Source organism: Phacochoerus africanus, chromosome 2 (assembly GCF_016906955.1).
Source record: "Phacochoerus africanus isolate WHEZ1 chromosome 2, ROS_Pafr_v1, whole genome shotgun sequence".
NCBI classification, from domain to species: Eukaryota; Metazoa; Chordata; class Mammalia; order Artiodactyla; family Suidae; genus Phacochoerus; species Phacochoerus africanus.
In genome coordinates this window covers 118,318,330-118,337,183 of record NC_062545.1, presented here as the reverse complement: position 1 = coordinate 118,337,183, position 18,854 = coordinate 118,318,330, and the positions used below count along the sequence as shown (strand labels likewise).

At 38.4% G+C, this 18,854-nt stretch overlaps 2 protein-coding genes across 2 annotated transcripts in view; one reads left to right on the top strand and one right to left on the bottom strand.

The window, feature by feature from the left end:
* Positions 1-13,500, bottom strand: part of DNAAF4 (dynein axonemal assembly factor 4) — a 90,777-nt gene extending 77,277 nt beyond the window's left edge. Inside the window, 4 exon segments of the mRNA XM_047766298.1 lie at positions 8,139-8,192; positions 8,194-8,273; positions 12,715-12,862; positions 13,230-13,500. Of these exon segments, the coding sequence (XP_047622254.1) occupies positions 8,139-8,192; positions 8,194-8,273; positions 12,715-12,862; positions 13,230-13,352 (405 nt within the window). The 5' untranslated portion in view covers positions 13,353-13,500.
* LOC125119395 (cysteine-rich protein 1-like) lies at positions 5,303-5,655 on the top strand. The gene has a single exon (XM_047766301.1). The coding sequence runs from the start codon at positions 5,352-5,354 to the stop codon at positions 5,583-5,585; it is 234 nt and encodes a 77-aa protein (XP_047622257.1). The 5' UTR covers positions 5,303-5,351; the 3' UTR covers positions 5,586-5,655.
* Positions 13,501-18,854: the final 5,354 nt, after the last annotated feature.

The window sequence follows — 18,854 nt, the reverse complement described above, 5'->3', positions numbered from 1 at the left end:
ACAAACTCAACATGGATTAAAGACCTAAGTGTAAGACCAGACACTTATAAAACTCCTAGAGGAAAATATAGGCAGAACGCTCTTTGACATAAATCACAGTAACATCTTGTTTGATCCATCTCCTAGAATAAAGACACAATAAAGACACAAATAAATCAATGGGACATAGTTAAACTCAAAAGCTTCTCCACAGCAAAGGAAACCATTAAAAAAACAAAAAGACAACCCACAGAATGGAAGAAAATTTTTGCAAATGATTCAATTGACAAAGGTTTAATCTCCAAAATATACCAACAACTCATACAATTCAACAACAAAAAACAAACAACCTAATTGAAAAATAGGCAAAAGACCTAAATAGACATTTAACCAAAAAAGACATACAGATGACCAGCAGGCACATGAAGAAATACTCAACATCACTAATTATTACAGAAATGCAAATCTAAATTACAATGAGGTACCACCTCACATCAGTTAGAGTAGCCATCATTAACAAGTCAAGAAATAACAAATGCTGGAAAGGATGTGGAGAAAAGGGAACCCTTCTACACTGTTGGTGGGAATGTAAATTGGTACAACCACTATGGAAAACAGTAAGGAAATACCTCAAAAAACTAAATATAGAACTACCACATGACCTAGTAATCCCACTCCTGGGCATATACCCAGACAAAAACTTCAATGAAGAAGATACATGCACCCATATGCTCACTGCAGCTCTATTCACAAGAGCAAGACATGGAAACAACATAAAAGCCCATTGATGATCAACCTAAATGATCCATTCCTGATATGGTAGATATACACAATGGAATACTATTCAGCTGTAAAAAAGGACAAAACAATGCCATGTGTAGCAATACAGATGGAACTAGAGACTCTCATACTAAGTGAAGTAAATCAGAAAAAGAAAGACACCATATGATATCCCTTATATGTGGAGACTATAATATGGCACAAATGATCTATCTACAAAACAGAAAAGATCATGGACATGTAGGACAGACTCTTGTTTGCCCGGAGGGACAGGGAGGGAGTGGGATGGATTGGGAGTCTGGTGTTAGTAGATGAAAACTCTTCCATTTGGAGTGGACAAGCAATGAGATCCTGCTCTATAGCACAGAGAACTATATATCTAATCACTTCTAATGGAACATGATGGAGGATAATGTGAGAAAAAGTATGTATGACTAGGTCACTTTGCTGAACAGCACAAATTGACAGAACATTGTAAATCAATCATAATAAAAAATTAAAAATAATAAAACATAATTATTCCCTAAGTGTTCATTCAGAATCTTTTGCCCCATACCAAGTTGTCCTGTTCGCTGACCTTCAGTAAACCTAAGTACAATAAAAAACCTAAGTACAATAAAAAACCTAAGTATAATAAAAGCACTATACTTGAAAAAAAACTACACTAAAAAATTAACAGTAGATTAGATGATATAGAGGAACAGATCAGTGATTTGGAAGACAGAGTAGTGGAAATTACCCAAGCCGAACAGAAAAAAGAAAAAAAAATTTTTTTAAATGACAGTTGAAAAGACAGCTAGAACAACATCAAGTATACAAACAATTGCGTTATGAGGGGTTCCTACAGAAAGAGAGAGAAGGGGAGAAGAAAGAGATAAGGGAGAAGAGAACTTATGTGAAGTGATAATAGCTAAAAATTTCTCACTTTTGGGAAAGGAAATAGGTATCTAGGTCTCAGCATCACAGAGTTCCAAATAACTTCAACCCAAAGAGGTCCATACCAAGACACACTGCAATTAAATGACAAAAAAATAAAGATAAAATTTAAAAGCATCATAGGAAAAACATCTAATTATATACAAGGGAACTCCCATAAGATTATCAGATAACTTTTCAGCAGAAACTTTGCAGGCTGGAAGGGAGTGGCATAATATATTTAAAGTGATGAAAGGAAAAAAAAAAACAAAAAATCTATACCCAAGAACACCTGGCAAGGCTGCTTTTCAAACTTGAAAGAAAGATAAAGAGTTTTACAGACAAGCAAAAGTTAAGAGTTCAATACCACTAATCCAGTTTTACAAGAAACATTAAAAGGATTTTTCTAAGCAAAAAAAGACCACAACTAGAAATATGAAAATTATGAAAGAAAAAACACAATCATAAAGGCAAACACACAGTAAAGGTAGTATGTCAACCATTTATAATGCTAGTAGGAAGGTTAAAAGGCCAAAGTAGTGAAATTATCAATATCCTCAATAAGTGGCCATGGTATATACAAAACAAAATGATGTAAAATATAATGTCAATAAATTAAATATGGAGAGAGGGAACATAAAAATGCAAGGTTATTAGAATGCATTCGAACCTAAGAGATCATGAACTTCAAACAATCAGCTATATAGGTTATTACATATAACCTCTTTGTAATCACAAACTGAAAATCTTTAATAGATACGCACACAAAAAAGAGAAAGGAATTCAACTATGACACTAAAGACAGACACAAATCACAATAGCAAAAGAATATAGGGAAAAAAAAGAACTAAAAGAACAACAACCAAAAGAAAATGGCAGTAAGTACATACTTATCAGTAATTAAATGTAAATAAACTAAATGGTTCAATCTAAAGACAGAGTGGCTGAATATACACAAAAACAAGACCCATCTATATGCTGCCAATAAGATACTCCCTTTAGATCTAAAGACACACACATACTGAAAGTTATGGGATGAAAAAAGTTATTTCATGCAAATGGAAATGGAAATAAAGCTGGGTACTAATACTTATATTAGACAAAATTTTAAAAGACTATAATGAGATGAAGGACATTACATATTGATGATCAATCCAACAAGATGATATAATAATCCCTGTAAATATATATATACACCCAACAGAGGAGAACCTAATATAGAAAACAAATAGGAACAAATATAAAGAGAAAAATTGACATTAACATAGTAATAGTAACAGACTTCAACACTCCACTTAAATCAATGGATAAATCATTCAGATAAAAAAATCAATAAGGAAACACTGATTTAAATAACACATTAGGAGTTTCCATTGTGGTTCAGCAGGTTGAGAATTCAACATAGTGTCCAAGAGAGGCAGGTTCGATCCCTGCCCTTGTTTGGTGGGTTAAGGATCCAGCACTACCACAAGCTGTGGTGTAGGTTGAAGATGTGGCTCAGATTCAACCTATGGCCAGGGAACTTCCATATGCCACATATGGCACCATAAAAAAATTAAAAAATAAATAGCACATTAGATCAGATGGACTTACTAGATATATAGAGAACATTTCATCCAACAACATTCTTTTCAAGAGCACATGGAACATTTTCTAGGATAGATCACATGCTAGATCACAAAACAGGTCTGAATAAATTTAAGAAGACTGAAATAATACCAAGTATTTTTTCTGATCACACTATGAGGCTAGAAATTAACTGTAAGAAATAAACTGCAAGAAACACAAATAGGTGGAGGCTAAATAATACCCTACTAAGCCACCAATGAGTCATGGAAGATATCAAAGAAGAAATAAAAAGTACCTATAGGCAAAACAATGATCTGAAATCTATGGCATTCAGCAAAAGCAGCTCAAAGAGGGAAGTTTACAGCCATTCTTGTGGTCTTTCTGTATCTCAGTTATACATGCCTCTAATAAAAAGGGCATGAGGCCTCACAGATAAGGACTTTTTGAAGGCTCTACAGTATAACCTAGACAATTCCAGAAACCAACACATACCTCATCTGCATGAGTTGCATCTCATCAGTCAAAGCCAGTTCACAGTTTAAATTTTCTGGGTTCTAATTTTTAGGAAAACAATAACAGAACAAAGCACTTCAAATCTGACCTATGTAGGTTAAAAATAAGTGAGTAGGAGTTCCCGTCGTGGCGCAGTGGTTAACGAATCCGACTAGGAACCATGAGGTTGCGGGTTTCGGTCCCTGCCCTTGCTCAGTGGGTTAACGACCCGGCGTTGCCGTGAGCTGTGGTGTAGGTTGCAGACGCGGCTCGGATCCCGCGTTGCTGTGGCTCTGGCGTAGGCCGGTGGCTACAGCTCCGATTCAACCCCTAGCCTGGGAACCTCCATATGCCGCGGGGAACGGCCCAAGAAATAGCAACAACAACAACAACAACAAAAAAAGACAAAAGACAAAAAAAAATGAGTAAAGCGGTCCCCCGAGTAGAAAACAAAATAAAAACAAAAGATACAAAATAGAAAAAGAAAAATCACAAGGAAGATATGAAAGTAGGAAACAGCAGTCCAAATAAAGAAGGAAAGTGTATTTCAAATTGGTCTGGTGTCAATATTCCAAGCTTGCATTAATCATCTCAAACCCCCACAATTCCAACTCAATTTCTCATGCTCTGGATAGATGACCTGGCCTCCTTCACCAGGAAAACAAACGATGACTTTAACTATCTGTGTCTAAGAATTATCCAAATCCCTAGTTATTCCTTATTTCTGCCCTCTGGTATCGAAAGAGAATAACACCTCCTATTGCCTAAAATTTAATTTTTCACCTATTCCAAATTTTATCCCACCCCAAGAAAACTGCTTCATCACCAATCCTCCCTCTTTACTGGCTTCTTTCTTCTACATAGAAATATGTCCAAAATCATTTCATCCAAAGAATACAAAAGCTCTGCCTTCACCCTGCAACCTCTTCAAACTCATTAGCCAGAATGAGCTTTCCAAAATACAAAGCCAATTAACTTGGTATTCTTGCTGAAAATTCCTAAAGGGTTCCCTATTATCTTCTGGAGATTTTTCAAAACAGCAGGATTTTATTTCTGACCAAGCAAATGTTCTCTCACTGTGCCATATTCTGTTAGGCACTTGTCAAAGCTGACTGTAATATCATTTTCCCATTTATTCCCAGGTAACTGTGACTCATTCTTCAGTATTAAACACAAATAAGACTGCCTCATATTTCCTGACCATCTTCTGAGATTGAGATACCAATCTTTGGTCAGTGTTTTCTCTTTATCCACCCATGACCTCTTATGCATACTACGGTTGTAATTTTTACTTTTTTTTCTTCTCCATCACCCTCTCTATGAGTAAACATAAAGCGAAGATTGAATTGTTCAGCTCTCTCTCACCATATTATTCAATAAATGTTTGCTAAATGAAAGAATGATAGATCTACAGCAAAGATACTGGGAAGCTGATACAGTAAACCAAGTTTGAAGCAACAGATTTGAAGTTAAGGTTTCTCTGAACATGTGTAAAACTGACTTCCATTTGAAATATCATTCTACAATACCTAAAGCAATTGTTTTATGGCGCTTAAAATGGAGCCAGCGGTGCTCGTCTGTTCCCACCCCGCCACCCATCCCGGACCAGTGCCATCATGCCCAAGTGCCCCAAGTGCAACAAGGAGATGTACTTTGCTGCGTGGGTGACCTCCCTGGGAAAGGACTGGCACTGGCCTTGCCTGAAGTGTGAGAAATGTAGAAAGACACCGACCTCAGGGGGCCATGCTGAGCATAAGGGCAAGGCCTACTGCAACCACCCCTGCTATGCTGCCATGTTCGGACCTAAAGGCTTTGGACATGGTGGAGCTGAGAGTCACACCCTCAAGTAAACCCAGGTTTTGGAGACCTCATCCCTGGCTGCCCACCAGGCCACTGCCTGTCTAGGCTGATGGCAGGCCTTCTCCACAGGCACCTGTATTCATGGTGCCCTCAATAAACAGAACGCTGGGGGGGTGGGGGGGTGGGGGAGGTGGAGGGGTGGGCGGAAGGAACCAGCAGAATAGCCTTGGCTCCTGCTCATGTAGATGTGGATCTTCTCTCTAACAGCCTAAAGATGAAGCTGACATATAAGAAAAGGCAATGCAAAGGATGCTGCAGAGAAATGAAGTCAGAACCTGGATTTAACTGAATCTTATCACTGCTCTTTCTCTGAACTTTTCCTGTTAGATGAGTTAAATTCTCTTTATTATTTAAACCTAATCTTTTCAATTAAAATTGAGGAAGGTGAATTGTAAAATAGCCACAAGTTCCTCCCATAACTAGATGCATGCCCCTCTGCAGTGTGACTTAATCATTCTTTCCCAGAAAATGTGCAGTGTATTTCTCCAACCCCTAATCTGGGCTTGGCTATATGAGACACAGTAATTCAAGTTTTAAGCTAATTTACAGTTTGAGCTAATAACATGTTGCCTTTTGTTGCTATATATCTTCATTGCACTTACTGGACCATCAAAGTTCTTTTTGTGAATGGTTGTCTAATATTGGACAGAGTAAAAATAGCTTCACCTATCCACCAAAATAAAAGTTCACTATAGTTACAGGGTAGTAGAACAATGCGTTCACATTAATTCATTCAAATATCCGAATGCCTACTATTTACTTGGCTATGATAAGGATGAAAGGAAACATAGTCTCAACACTATCAGGGAAAGAGACAGACAAAATGAATAGTTTGTAGTATAGGGTATAGACTTCCATAGGTTCTATCACTCCAGTTTAATCTATAGCTTCATATTTTACACATTAATGCCCATAAACCACCTTTCCAAATACCAAAGTCATGGTCTCATATATCAGTAGATTAATAACTTCAAGTTATAGCATGGTGGTACTACCTGCCAATTATTTTTCAGTTTTGTTATATTTACTAATACAGCAATGTGAGCATTAATAATCTATTTTATTAGTTTATTAGTTTTTATATCTATTTTATTAGTTTAGTACATACTTATCTGTCAAAAATTTTATATTATTTTCCTTTTATTTTATAAAATTCAGAAAATGATAAAATCAAAAGTGTGATAGCAGTGATAATACGGTCGAGAAAAGGTGGGAACTCCTCAAGTTTAATGAAAGTAGACATCTTTGGACAGCTGGCCATGTGTTCAATTATTAAGTAAAAAACAAACTACTATGTTTACATATACTATTGGCTATATGTAAAAGTAATAAAAAGCAGAGAAAATCTTTGGAATGATGAATTTTTTATTACAAAAGCAATACCAGTGATCCAAATGCAAAAGAACAGTCATGGGTCCATAGAGCCCTTGATGAGACACTTATTATAGATTCCTTAATCATTTCGAAATGTCAAAATCAGAATTTGAGATAAGAAATTATTTGTAGGAGTTCCTGTAGTGGCGAAGCAGCAATGGATCCGATTAGGAACCATGAGTTTGCAGGTTCAATCCCTGGCCTCGATCAGTGGATTAAGGATCCGGTGTTGCCATGAGCTGTGGTATGGGTCACAGACGTGGCTCGAATCTGGCATTGCTTTGGCTGTGATGTAGGCCGGCAGCTGTAGCTCCGACTGGACCCCTAGCCTGGGAACCTCCATATGCCACGGGTGTGGCCCTGAAAGGACAAGAGACAAAAAAAAAAAAAATGTATATATACTAAAACACAATGAATTGTAAGTTTTAACTGGGTAAACTGTATGGCATGTAAATTATATCTCAAGAAATATACTGTTGATTAAAGCTTTAACTTGGAAACTTCAACAGTTTAAAAGATATTAATTTGTCAGTATTTAGTGTTTAATCTATGCTTTTGTTTGTTTTAAATAATCATGTCCATTAATCCCAAGATCAAAAAAAGAAGTAAAAAACACCATAAAACATTACACTTTTTTTTAATTCTATTTTTTTATTTTTTGTCTTTTTGCCTTTTGAGGGCCGCTCCCGCAGCATATGGAGGTTCCCACGCTAGGGGTCTAATCAGAGCTGTAGCCACTGGCCTACGCTGAGCCACAGCAACTCAGGATCTGAGCCACTTCTGCAACCAACACCACAGCTCACGGCAACGCTGGATCCTTAACCCACTGAGCAAGGCCAAGGGATCCAACCCGCAACCTCATGGTTCCTAGTCGGATTTTTTAACCACTGAGCCACAACAGGAACTCCAACATTATACTTTTTTTATTCCCCTAGAGGTAGAACATTTTCCCTGGAAAAAGTAAACCTATTGCTCAATCTTCATACTCTCAACTTGCATACAGGTTTTCAGAAATACACATCAGTTGGACAGCCTACATAACAGAGTAAGTCCTATAACCAAAGTATGAACAAAAAGGTGAGGAAACACAGTAGTTAGAATAAATGATCACTGAATAGTTTACTACTATCTCTTTAATTAAAGGGCTCTCCTATCAATCTGCAACTTACCTTCATCATGACATTTAGTGCGTATTTTTGATCTTCCCTCCTTGCTGCAGCTTTTTGCTTCCATTGCTTCTTTCGCTTTTTCTTGTGCTTGTAGGATAGATTTCTCCCTTATTCTCTGCATCATTTCTTTATCAACTAAAACATAAGGAATATCACTAAATTAAGATCTTGATGAATTTGTTTTATGTAGGAGAAACTGCTTACATACTGATCTGGGAAAAGCAAGAACAGTTATCAATACCAAAGTGGTCAAGAAGCTACTATTAAAAAGTAACCAAGTAACTCTTAAAACTGTAATAGTAAAGAATTAGTAAAGAATGCAAGCCTTTGTGCACTACAAGAGACAGAAGACAGAGACAGGATATGAATGAGAGAAAAAGAACAATGGAGGGGAAAATAAGAGAGAGACTGAGGATGGGGAAAGAGGAGGGAGAGAAGGAGAAGAGGGACACAAGAAGGAATGAAAGGATAGTGGGGGAGGGGCAAGATGCAGGGGAGTGAGGGAGAGAACAGATTATCCTCCTCCATCTCTGTTGAGAAACTAGGGCTCTTTGCTTTTATTTATTTTTTATTTTTTGTCTTTTTTGCCTTTTCTAGGGCCGCTCCCGTGGCATATGGAGGTTCCCAGGTTAGGGATCTAATAGGAGCTTAACCCACTGAGCAAGGCCAGGCATCAAACCCGCAACCTCATGGTTCCTAGTCGGATTCATTAACCACTGAGCCACAGCGGGAACTCCAGGGCTCTTTGCTTTTAAACAGGACCACTATGGTGTATCCTAGAAGAGAAGATGGGTGGAGACCATGTGACACTGTCAATTACTCTCAAAAATACAAATGGTGAGTTATATATATGAAGAGTATATCCAGCCTTAGGAAAAATTACACAATAACATGACATGTTATATATAGAATTTTACCATTCACAAAGATTTGTATTCAGTGACTCAATGTTTTAATACTGTAGGCTGTGACCCATTGGGGGTAAATTATCTTAAGGGAAGAAGGATAGGGAAATGATCTAGAATTTTAGGGGGGAGAAAAAAGAAGGGAGAGGAAACTTAGGAGGAAAGGGTGAAGTAGGGGACAGAAAAAAGTGGCAGGAGTGGAGGGATGAATAGAAAAGCCTTATACACCCATTCACGTTGTTTTAAAATGTATGGAAAAATACACAAAGAAAACCAATTATGTTAAAACACAAAATATTCAAAAATAAATGTGATATACATATTTGCTGCTGCCTTTTTTTTTTTTTTTTTTTTTTTACTTTTTAGGGCTGCACTCATGTCATATGGAAATTCCCAGGCTAGGGGTCGAGTTGCAGCTGTAGCCGCTGGCCTACACAATAGCCACAGCAATGCCAGATCCAAGTCATGACTGCAACCTACACCACAGCTCACGGCAATGCCAGATCCTTAACCCACTGAGCCGGCCAGGGATCAAACTCTCATCCTTATGGATACTAGTTGGATTTGTTTCCACTGGGCCACAACGGGAACTCCTAGATATTTGCTTCTTTATTAACACATTAAATAACATACAGCAGAATGTCTAATAAATACTATAGTTTCAAAGTAGTACATATAAAAGATAGCAGTACCTGTGATATGAACATTTTTTTAATTTTTATTGATACTATTGTTGTCTGTGGCCTACATTCATAACTGAAAGGCATATTACATTTCAGTAAAAAAGTAAGTGAAGACTAAGGAATTTTTACCCATCCAAGATCTTGTTTGGGAATTAGGTCTGAAGCCTCTTCCCAACGTTCTCCTGTTTAGTAACAGGGTGGCAGAAAGTTGGACCAGCTTCAGAGGGCATAAATAACTTAAAAAACATCAGATTTCCAAATGAAATGCTCCACATCTAAAAGACATGAAAATGGATCAACAAAGAACTTTAGGAAAAAGACGGAGCAAGGATGTTTGAATAATGAGGGAGGCAGGCTTGGAGTCTAGAGTTCCACAACACTATCTGTGGAAGAAAAAAAAAGATTGTTAAACGTTTTGACTGAATTGCGAGTTCTAAAAAGAATCTCAAACTTGGTTTCTGAAGTAAAAATCAATATTCATTACTCATTATATGGGTTAATTTTAAGATTGTTTTGACTAATCTAACTGGCAAATTACAGTCATACCCAACCTGTTACTTGTTTTCCTACAACACACAGGCTAAGGATAATTTTTTACAGTTAAAGAGTTGAAAAAAATCAAAAGATAGTAATATTTTATGACTTACAAAAATTGGAATAAATTGAAATTTCACAGACAATAAATACATATTGTCTTTCCTGCTTTTGCGTTACAATGACAGAACTGAGTAATTGTGATAGAGACCACATGGCTCACAAAATCCAATATGTTACCTAGTCCTCTACAGAAAAAGTCTGCCAAACCTTGGTTTAAATGGTTAAAATCTGGCATGGCTGACCATATAATAATGAAAGAGAAGAATTAAGCAGCAGTGCAATGAAAAGAGATGTGTAAATCAGAGAGAAAGGTCATGATTAGGAAAGAAAATTCCCTTCCCATTCCTGAAGAAGGTGGCCAACCAGGTTAAGAAAGGGATTTGACATAGAAGAAAGTGTTTCATGTCAGAAACAGGGGACAGTAACAGGCTTACTGATCTTTCTTTATATCCTAAAAAGCTGGTGGACAAAACGTTACCTGGGGAAATCTGTTGACCAATAGGAAAGATTCAAACACAAAAACGTTTAAGTCAGTGGTTCTCAAACCTGGCCAGTCATCAGAATCACCTGGGCAGTTCCCAACCCCCAATCTGTTTATTTTAAATAAGCCATCATAATAGAAGATGGCGCTGGTCCCATCTAATTAGGATTATCAACAGCAGCTGAAAAAATTGAAAGTGTTTACATTTAGTCTTAGGTAAGTCAAAACACCCTAGGTGTGTTTCATGGCATATTCCCATCTCTGACTTAACAAATCAAAAAGGCAGGCAGGAATAGGAGCACAGGAATCTGGTTTTTAAAAACTCCTCAGTTAGTCTAGGACTCAATAAGGAACTCAAGTAACCTGGCTATGGCAACCTACTTAACTGTATTTTCTGAGCTGAATCCCAGATTTTAGGGAAAAGTTCTCCCTGGTCCTGGGGACTAAAAAATTAAATTCCACTGCAAGATACCAAGAAAACACTATTATAAATAATGACTGCAATTTCCCATTCTCAATAGTCCTGACTTAAGGCTTAATGCCGAAGACCTAAGCAAGATTTCAGGTGGTAGATAGAAAACACAAGAAAACATGACTACCAGATCAGGAAAGAGGGTAATAGAGCTAAAGCAGTAGAGGCCAATTACTGACTCACAAAGCTGATCCTGGCAGAAGAACAGAGGACTGACTGATTAAGAGTACAGAGAACAGGGGATCTCAACTTGGACTGTACATTACTATCCTTAAAAAGCGCTTTTAAGACTACCAATACCTAGGTCTTTCTCCCAGAAATGATTTGATTAGTCTAGAGTGAACTTCAGCAGACATCTGTGTTATGTAAAACTTCTGTAGGTAATTCAAATATATAGCCAGCATTGATAAACACTGCTTTAGAGTCAAAGTGCTAAGTAAGGCTCCAGTTCCAGCATGCCACTTATTAGCTGTGTTATCTTTGGCAATTACTGAACCTTTCTGTACCTTAGTAGCCTCACCTTTAAAAAAAAAAGCTGGTGGGGGGAGAGTAGGGGGTTACCTAAGTGATAGATTGCTGTGAGGATTCACAGATTAACTAATGCCTAATACAAAATGAGTGCTCAATAAAGGTCATATTGGTAAACTTTATTCCCTAAAGATAGGAGCCCATATCATTTAAGAGCTATTATTAATGTCTTCAATTTTTAAATAATTCAATATTTAGGTGATTTGTTGGAGACCATGGAACAGCTGAACTCTGCAGAAGGCAAATATCTATGGATGCAGACTTCTAAAGTATAGAGTCTCCTTCAAAGACAAGATAAAGGACTTGTGCATTAACCATGTTATTCTATAGACAGCTGCAATAAGTCCTAAGGATACCCCCTTTGATATCACTAAGATAACCTCATTATTGCCTATGCCTGTTCCTGCCCACTAATCTTGTCATCTTCCTTAATCCCACTAGTAATAATCTCATCACCTTCCTTAATAAAAGTCATGTGGGCTAAAGCCTAGGCACCTTTGTTCTTCGGAACAGAGTTCCTCCTGGTCCCCCACTTTCTAAATGTAAGAGTCTTGTGTGTTTTGCTATACCTCGCAGTCCTTCTTCCAGGATTCCCAGTTCCCTGCAGCGCTTGAATTGGTAGTGATCAACTGATTGCCACTCTGGCAGCATGCAGAAGTTCCCCTGCCAGGGATGGAACCCAAGCCACAGCAGCAACCCAAGCCAGATCCTTAAACCGCTGCTATGCCACCCGGGAATTCCTGGATTATTTATTTTAAGTGGCAGCTAGAGCACTAACTCATTAAAATCATGATCACATGCCTATTTTTTTTTCCCTAGAAGCGCAGCATATTATTTCAAAAAAAAATGTTTAAATGGTATAAAATATAAAAATCGCAACCAGCTGAACATTTTTAAATAACAAACTTACCACCTGACAGAGAAAGGGTCTCCCACATGGCCGCTTCTTTTTTATGTAAGGTGAAAAGAATAGTATCATTTCCAATCTTGGCTTTACTGCTCTCATCGTCTATGGGAGCATAGAGAAACACCTCAAATAAAAATGGAGGACAGTTGACCTATTCAGGAGGGGGAAAACGGAAGTTAATTTAGTTACACAAATTAAGACACATCCGTTAAGAATAAGTGACAGACCAAAATCATTTTCTTAAATTCCTGCTATTAATTTACCCCAGGTCTCGAAAAATTACCAAGCCATATGAGGAAGTCCTGGATAAAATAATCTCTGATTTGATGACATTTATCTACAGATGCGGTGTATTGGAGTATTGGATTCCGTGGTTTGTTTTGTTTTATTTTTAATAGGACTAAAATTTTAGGATGCTTATCTGCAACGCCGAGCCTAAGGCGTGTCCACAGCCGCGCTCTCGCAAACGCTTCGGACCACACCCCCGGTCACCCGGCAGGCATGACTCGTATTCCTACCTTCAGATAGTTTTCCGTGCAGAACACGTCCGCGTCTCTGACGCTGACGCCTCGGAGGGACACAGAGATGAAGACCGCAGTCTCCGTTTGCTGCCAGGTGTAATCGTTAACCTGCAAAGGCATCCCGGGAGGCTGCGGGACAGGCTGGGGAGTACTCTTGCTGGCTCGGTTGCTAGGGAAGCTGGGGTTACCACGCGCCAGCTCTTCCGGGTCATGCCGGGCTGCGGCGCCCCGCGTTCCCAGCGTGCTCCGGGCGCGCCCCTGTGGCCGCCTCTGATGACTTTCTGACCCCCTAGTTGGGGGTCTATTACCTCTTGGGGCCTTAGCCCATGCCTGCAGTCTGAGCGTAGAAATAGGCCTGCCTCGGTTTAAGCAAGAAAAGAACTTTGCGCCTGAGAATGCAGAAAAGGGATGTGGGAAAGCGTGACTCTCGAGAAGCAGGTGCGACACCCACATGGTCTTTGCAGCGCTGGCCTTTTATTCGTTGTGATGGAGACAGAAGTTAGCACTATTTGGTATTCCTATTTTGGAAATCTGCTTATATAGACGTTCTGGCCTGGGAGCTTGCCTGTACAGTTGTAGTCTTTCAAATCCTGTCAACTGTAAAACTCAACACAAGCTGTAGGTAGCGTTTATTCCTAGGTTTGAGGACTGGGAGAACCGACCATATGACTCACCTGACGAATACTGGACTGCAACGCAGCTGTAGAGTAAGTTGAATTTACACCGATATGTTTTACGACTGCGTAAGGAGACTTGTAATTTTAGCGCTGGAAGGAAACTTGAAGATCATGTATTCATCCCGCATATAGGATTTAAGGAATCTGATATCCATACACTCAACCCCATTGCCACATAGATTAATAGTAGAACTGTGATTCAGATCTTGATTCCATAACTCACATGCCAGTGTTCTTTCCTTAGGATGCTTTCTGGAGACGTAGTTTATAAATTACTGGAATTTGATTTTTCTAACACATGAAAATTAAGCACCTACAACCTATTTTCCACCTAGAGATGGGGATTTTTTTTAAAATTTTTTATTTATTTATTTTTTAGCATTTTATCTTTGGACGTCATTAATACAAATTTAAAAGCTCCTGAAAAAGTCCTTGAGGAAAGTTTAGGTGCAGAAGACTTGGGAGAAAAAAAAAAATCTTCTTTTACTCCCTTAACAGGCCACTCTTCACCACTTTACCCAACTGTGTCAGCGGTTCATCATCTCAAGGTTCCATAACTTTGAATACTGGGACCATATTAGACTTCTTTTCCCTTGTCCTCCTAAGTGGAGAAACCTAAGAATAAGTTCTATGGATTCTTTTTCATGTTGCTTTTGGCTTTTTCCTTCTTGTGTTCTATTGCTACTTTTCCATTTTGTTTCAAACTCCCCTGTGTCTTCAAAAGAAAGGGTTTATGCCTTCCTTTTAGATAAAATTTTAAAGTGTAGGTTCTGCTGCTATTCAAAAACACAAGCAGGGAGTTCCCATCGTGGCTCAGAGGTAACAAACCTGACTAGTATCTATGAGGTTGAGGGTTTGATCCCTGGCCTTGCTCAGTGGATTAAGTTTCCAGCATTGCCATGAACCATGGTGTAGGTTGTAGACATAGCCCAGATCTGGCATTGCTGTGGCTGTGGTGAAGGCCAGCAGCTACAGCTCCTACTCTACCCCTAGCCTGGGAACTTCCATATGCCCTGGTGTGGCCTAAAAAAAAAAAAAACAACAAACCCGCAAGCAATATATGTGTATGAAAAATAATTTGTTTTAAAAAAGATACTTTATCCTATTTGAGAGTTTCCGGAAAATTCATTAGCAATCACTTTGTTAAGCAATTACACTCCTCTGCAGTAAAATGGTTCTCCTGACTGCCACAGTCTTATGAAAAGTTTTATACTCTGAATGAATTATATCTTTAAAAAAACTTGATCAGTTTTATTACTGAATCATTACATCAACTGACACCAATTTAAAATACCATTAATTTTTATATGTGTTTCAAGACTTAATTATCTAAAATGTATTTCACAAGCCTTGACTCTAATTCAATCTTAAAAGTCTTAATCTGTGTTTCTTATAAGAGTTAATACCCAGGGATAGAAATTTGATATATGGCAAAGATGGCTGTGCACAAAAATGGGGGGAAATCAAAGAAAGGAATAACTATTGAATACACTAGTGCTAGGAGAAATGGTTACCATATGGGGAAAAAATGAGATTGGGTCTCTCCATGCATATGGTGTCACACACGAAAATGAATTTCAGATGAACTAAAGACAAAAATTTATAACAAAAATATGTATGATTTTAGCATAAGAAAAGATTTAAGTATGACATCAAAAATACTGTAGAGGAAAAAGAGTGAAAACTTGAACTAAAATTAAGAATTCTTGTTCACCAAAAGGAACAATAAAAAATGTTAAGATACTGGAGTTCCCACTGTGGCACAGTGGATTATGATCTGGCTTGTCTCTGTGGTGGTGCTGGGTTTGATCCCCAGCACAGTGCTGTAGGTTAAGTATTTTAGCATTGCCACAGCTGTTGTGTAGGTCACACCTGCAGCTAGGATTCAAACCCTGGCCTGGAAACTTCCATATGCTGTGAGAGTGGCCAAAAAAAAAAAAAAAAGAATGGTAGATATTCATATATATACATATATACATACATATTCATATAGATGTTAAGCTGTATTTTTTCAAAGTCCTTCAGCCAAAGATCTGAGGGACACCTGTAGTTGAACAAATTGAATTTATTTACTCATTGAGCAAAAGAGGACACACATCCCATTGGGTATCTCGGTAAGAGGGTGTCAGATTTGGGGGGAAGGTTTCAAAGGAAGGAAGTTTTCCTCTACATTGGGTTCTTTCATAGAGGATAATTCTATGATTGGATAAAGAAATAGCTTACTAGCAGCTTCCTAGCAAAAATCTGAAAGCAAGTCAAATGTGTATCAATTGGTATATTCATACAAAAATACCATACAGAAGTAAAAATGAATTCTAGCTATACCCTGGATGAGTGTGTGTGTGTGTGGGGGGGGGGAAGCAATTGATTTAAGACCCCTAAGGAGTAATGTCATTTTTGTAGAACTTTAAAAATAATGAAAACCAAATCTGTTGGTTAAGGATTCCTATATATGTGGTAAAATTATAAAGGAAAGTGTAAGAAAGGAAAATGGTAACTCCTAGGTGAAAGTCCTGCAAGTGACACCTTTTGTAGTAGCCAGAATAGTTGATTTCTATACTTACACACTGCATGAATTAAGTCACAGTTTCTCAAAGTGTGGTCCCCTGGCAACAATATCAGCATCTTGGGAATTTGCATTTCCAGCAAATTCCCAGACTCCATTCCAGATCAAATGAACCAGAAATTCTGGAACTGTGTCCCAGCAGTTTGTTTTAACAACCCCATCTAATAATTCTGATACATACCAAAGCCTGTGAACCATTAGGTTAAAGGACAGTTTTATTGGGAGAAAAGAAAAACTTTTTTACAAAGCCAACCCCCTCCCCCCACAGTTTCCCCCATTCTTCCATCATCCCAAGGAGAAGCCCACTGAGACCTCAGCACTATGCTGGATCTGCGGTGTAGCTTTGCATATTACAGGAGAGGAATCACATCCTCTTGCTGTTCTCCCTTTTTATAGGGCAAAGGTGAAAGGAACTTTTTCAGTAAGGGAGCTATTGGGAGCCAGGTCTTGGTTTAGGTGCAAACATTTTACAAGACTTACCAGAGAAAGTCAGCTACCCAATATCAAGAGACCTTGATTCACATGGAAAGATTTAGCTGGAAGAAAAAAATACTACTACCCTGGCAAGTTAAGTTCAGGTGCACCCTCTCCCACTGGAAGACAGAGAGTCCAGGTTCTATTGGTCAGTTCCCTAGAAAAATTGAAAGAACACTCCAAATTATTTTTGTTTGATTTTGTTCATTATATCAAAGGATGCCATTAGAGAGCATCAAAAAAGCTGCCACGTTCTAATTTGGGGGATAGATTTGCTATATGCTTTTGATTCATAACTTACACCTAAAATATCTATAATTTTGTATGTAACAAATATTACAAAATTAAAGTAAAAATTTAAAAAACAAGCTCTAGGTGTTCCCATGGTGGCTCACCAGGTAAAGGACCCGATGTTATCTCTGTGAGGATGCAGGGTCGACCCCTGGCCTCACTTAGTGGGCTAAGGATCGGGCGTTGCTGCAAGTTGCAGCATAAGTCAAAGATGTGGCTCGGATCCAGTGTTGCTGTGGCTGTGGTGTAGTTTGGCAGCTGCAGCTCTGATTCAGACCCTAGCCTGGGAATTTACATATGCCATGGGTGCAGCCATAAAAATAAAATAAAAGTAAATAAATGAAATGTGAGGTGTTTCTAGTTTCTGACCTGGCATGTATGTAACTCTGAAGTCACCCTCCATCCCAACAAGTAAAAAGCTGAACAATTGAAAAATCAACAGCTCTCTTTATTCTGCAAGAAAAGTGAGGTCACACAACAAACCACTGCCCTCCAAATTGGAGAGATTGTATTTATAGAGAATCACAACCCTTCAGAGCAGAAACCTCCATGGGAATTAGTGCCAAGATAGGAAAACTTGAATGTAGCTGACAAATTGCTGGTGTCTCACTGTGGGTAAGTCTGAGATAAAAACTCACAGGGACCAAGTCATCAGAGTGCCCCCAAAGCTTTTGTGAGTTTTACTTCCTGAAGCTCTACCAGGGTCTCATAGTGAATATTGAACAAAAATATCCTCAATGATCACAGTAGGGAGTTGGGAAAAGGAACCATTTTGAAATATGCCAGAGCATCTGTCTTTAGAAAAATCTGACCATGGAAGAAACTATTTAACCAGAGCCTAACTATCCAGGATTCTATCAGAGTTTAACTGACTAGAGGGATATTTATAGCATTAAATGCATATATTAGAGAAAGTTCTAAAAACCATCTAAGTGTCTAACTTAGGCAACTATTAAAAGAAAAGCAAATTAAATCCAAAGTCAGCATTAAAAAGAAGTAGGAGTTCCCATTGTGGCTCAGCGGGTTAGGAACCCAACTAGTATCCATGAGGATCAGGTTCCCTCCCTGGCCTCGCTCAGTGGGTTAAGGATCTTGCGTTGCTGTGAGCTGTGGTATAGGTTGCAGACACAGCTCAGATCCTGATCCCAAGTTGCTGTGGCTGTGGTGTGCTCTGGCAGCTGAAGCTCCAATTGGACTTGTAGCCTGGCAACTTCCACATGCTGCAGGTGCAGCCCTAAAAAGAAAAAAAAAATTCTTTTAAGAAGTACTTTAAAATTAGAGCATAAATCAATGAAATTAAAAACAGGAAATCAAGGAATTCCCTGATGGCCTAGCAGTTAAGGATCCAGCATTGCCACTGCTGTGGCTCTGGTTCAATTCCTGGCCTGGGAACTTCTGTATCTTCAGGTGTGCCCAAAAAGAGAGTGAGAGGGAGAGAGAGAGGTTATGTTCACATTTACTTGAGGAAAACTCAGGACTCAGTGCTATGTATAAACTTCACAGGAAAAAAAGTATATAAGAAGTCCTGTCCAAAAATACTGGTTTGCTCCACAGTATAAAACTAAATTACTGGTAAATTGTAATCTATTGCCTTGCTTAATATTTCCTGGGATA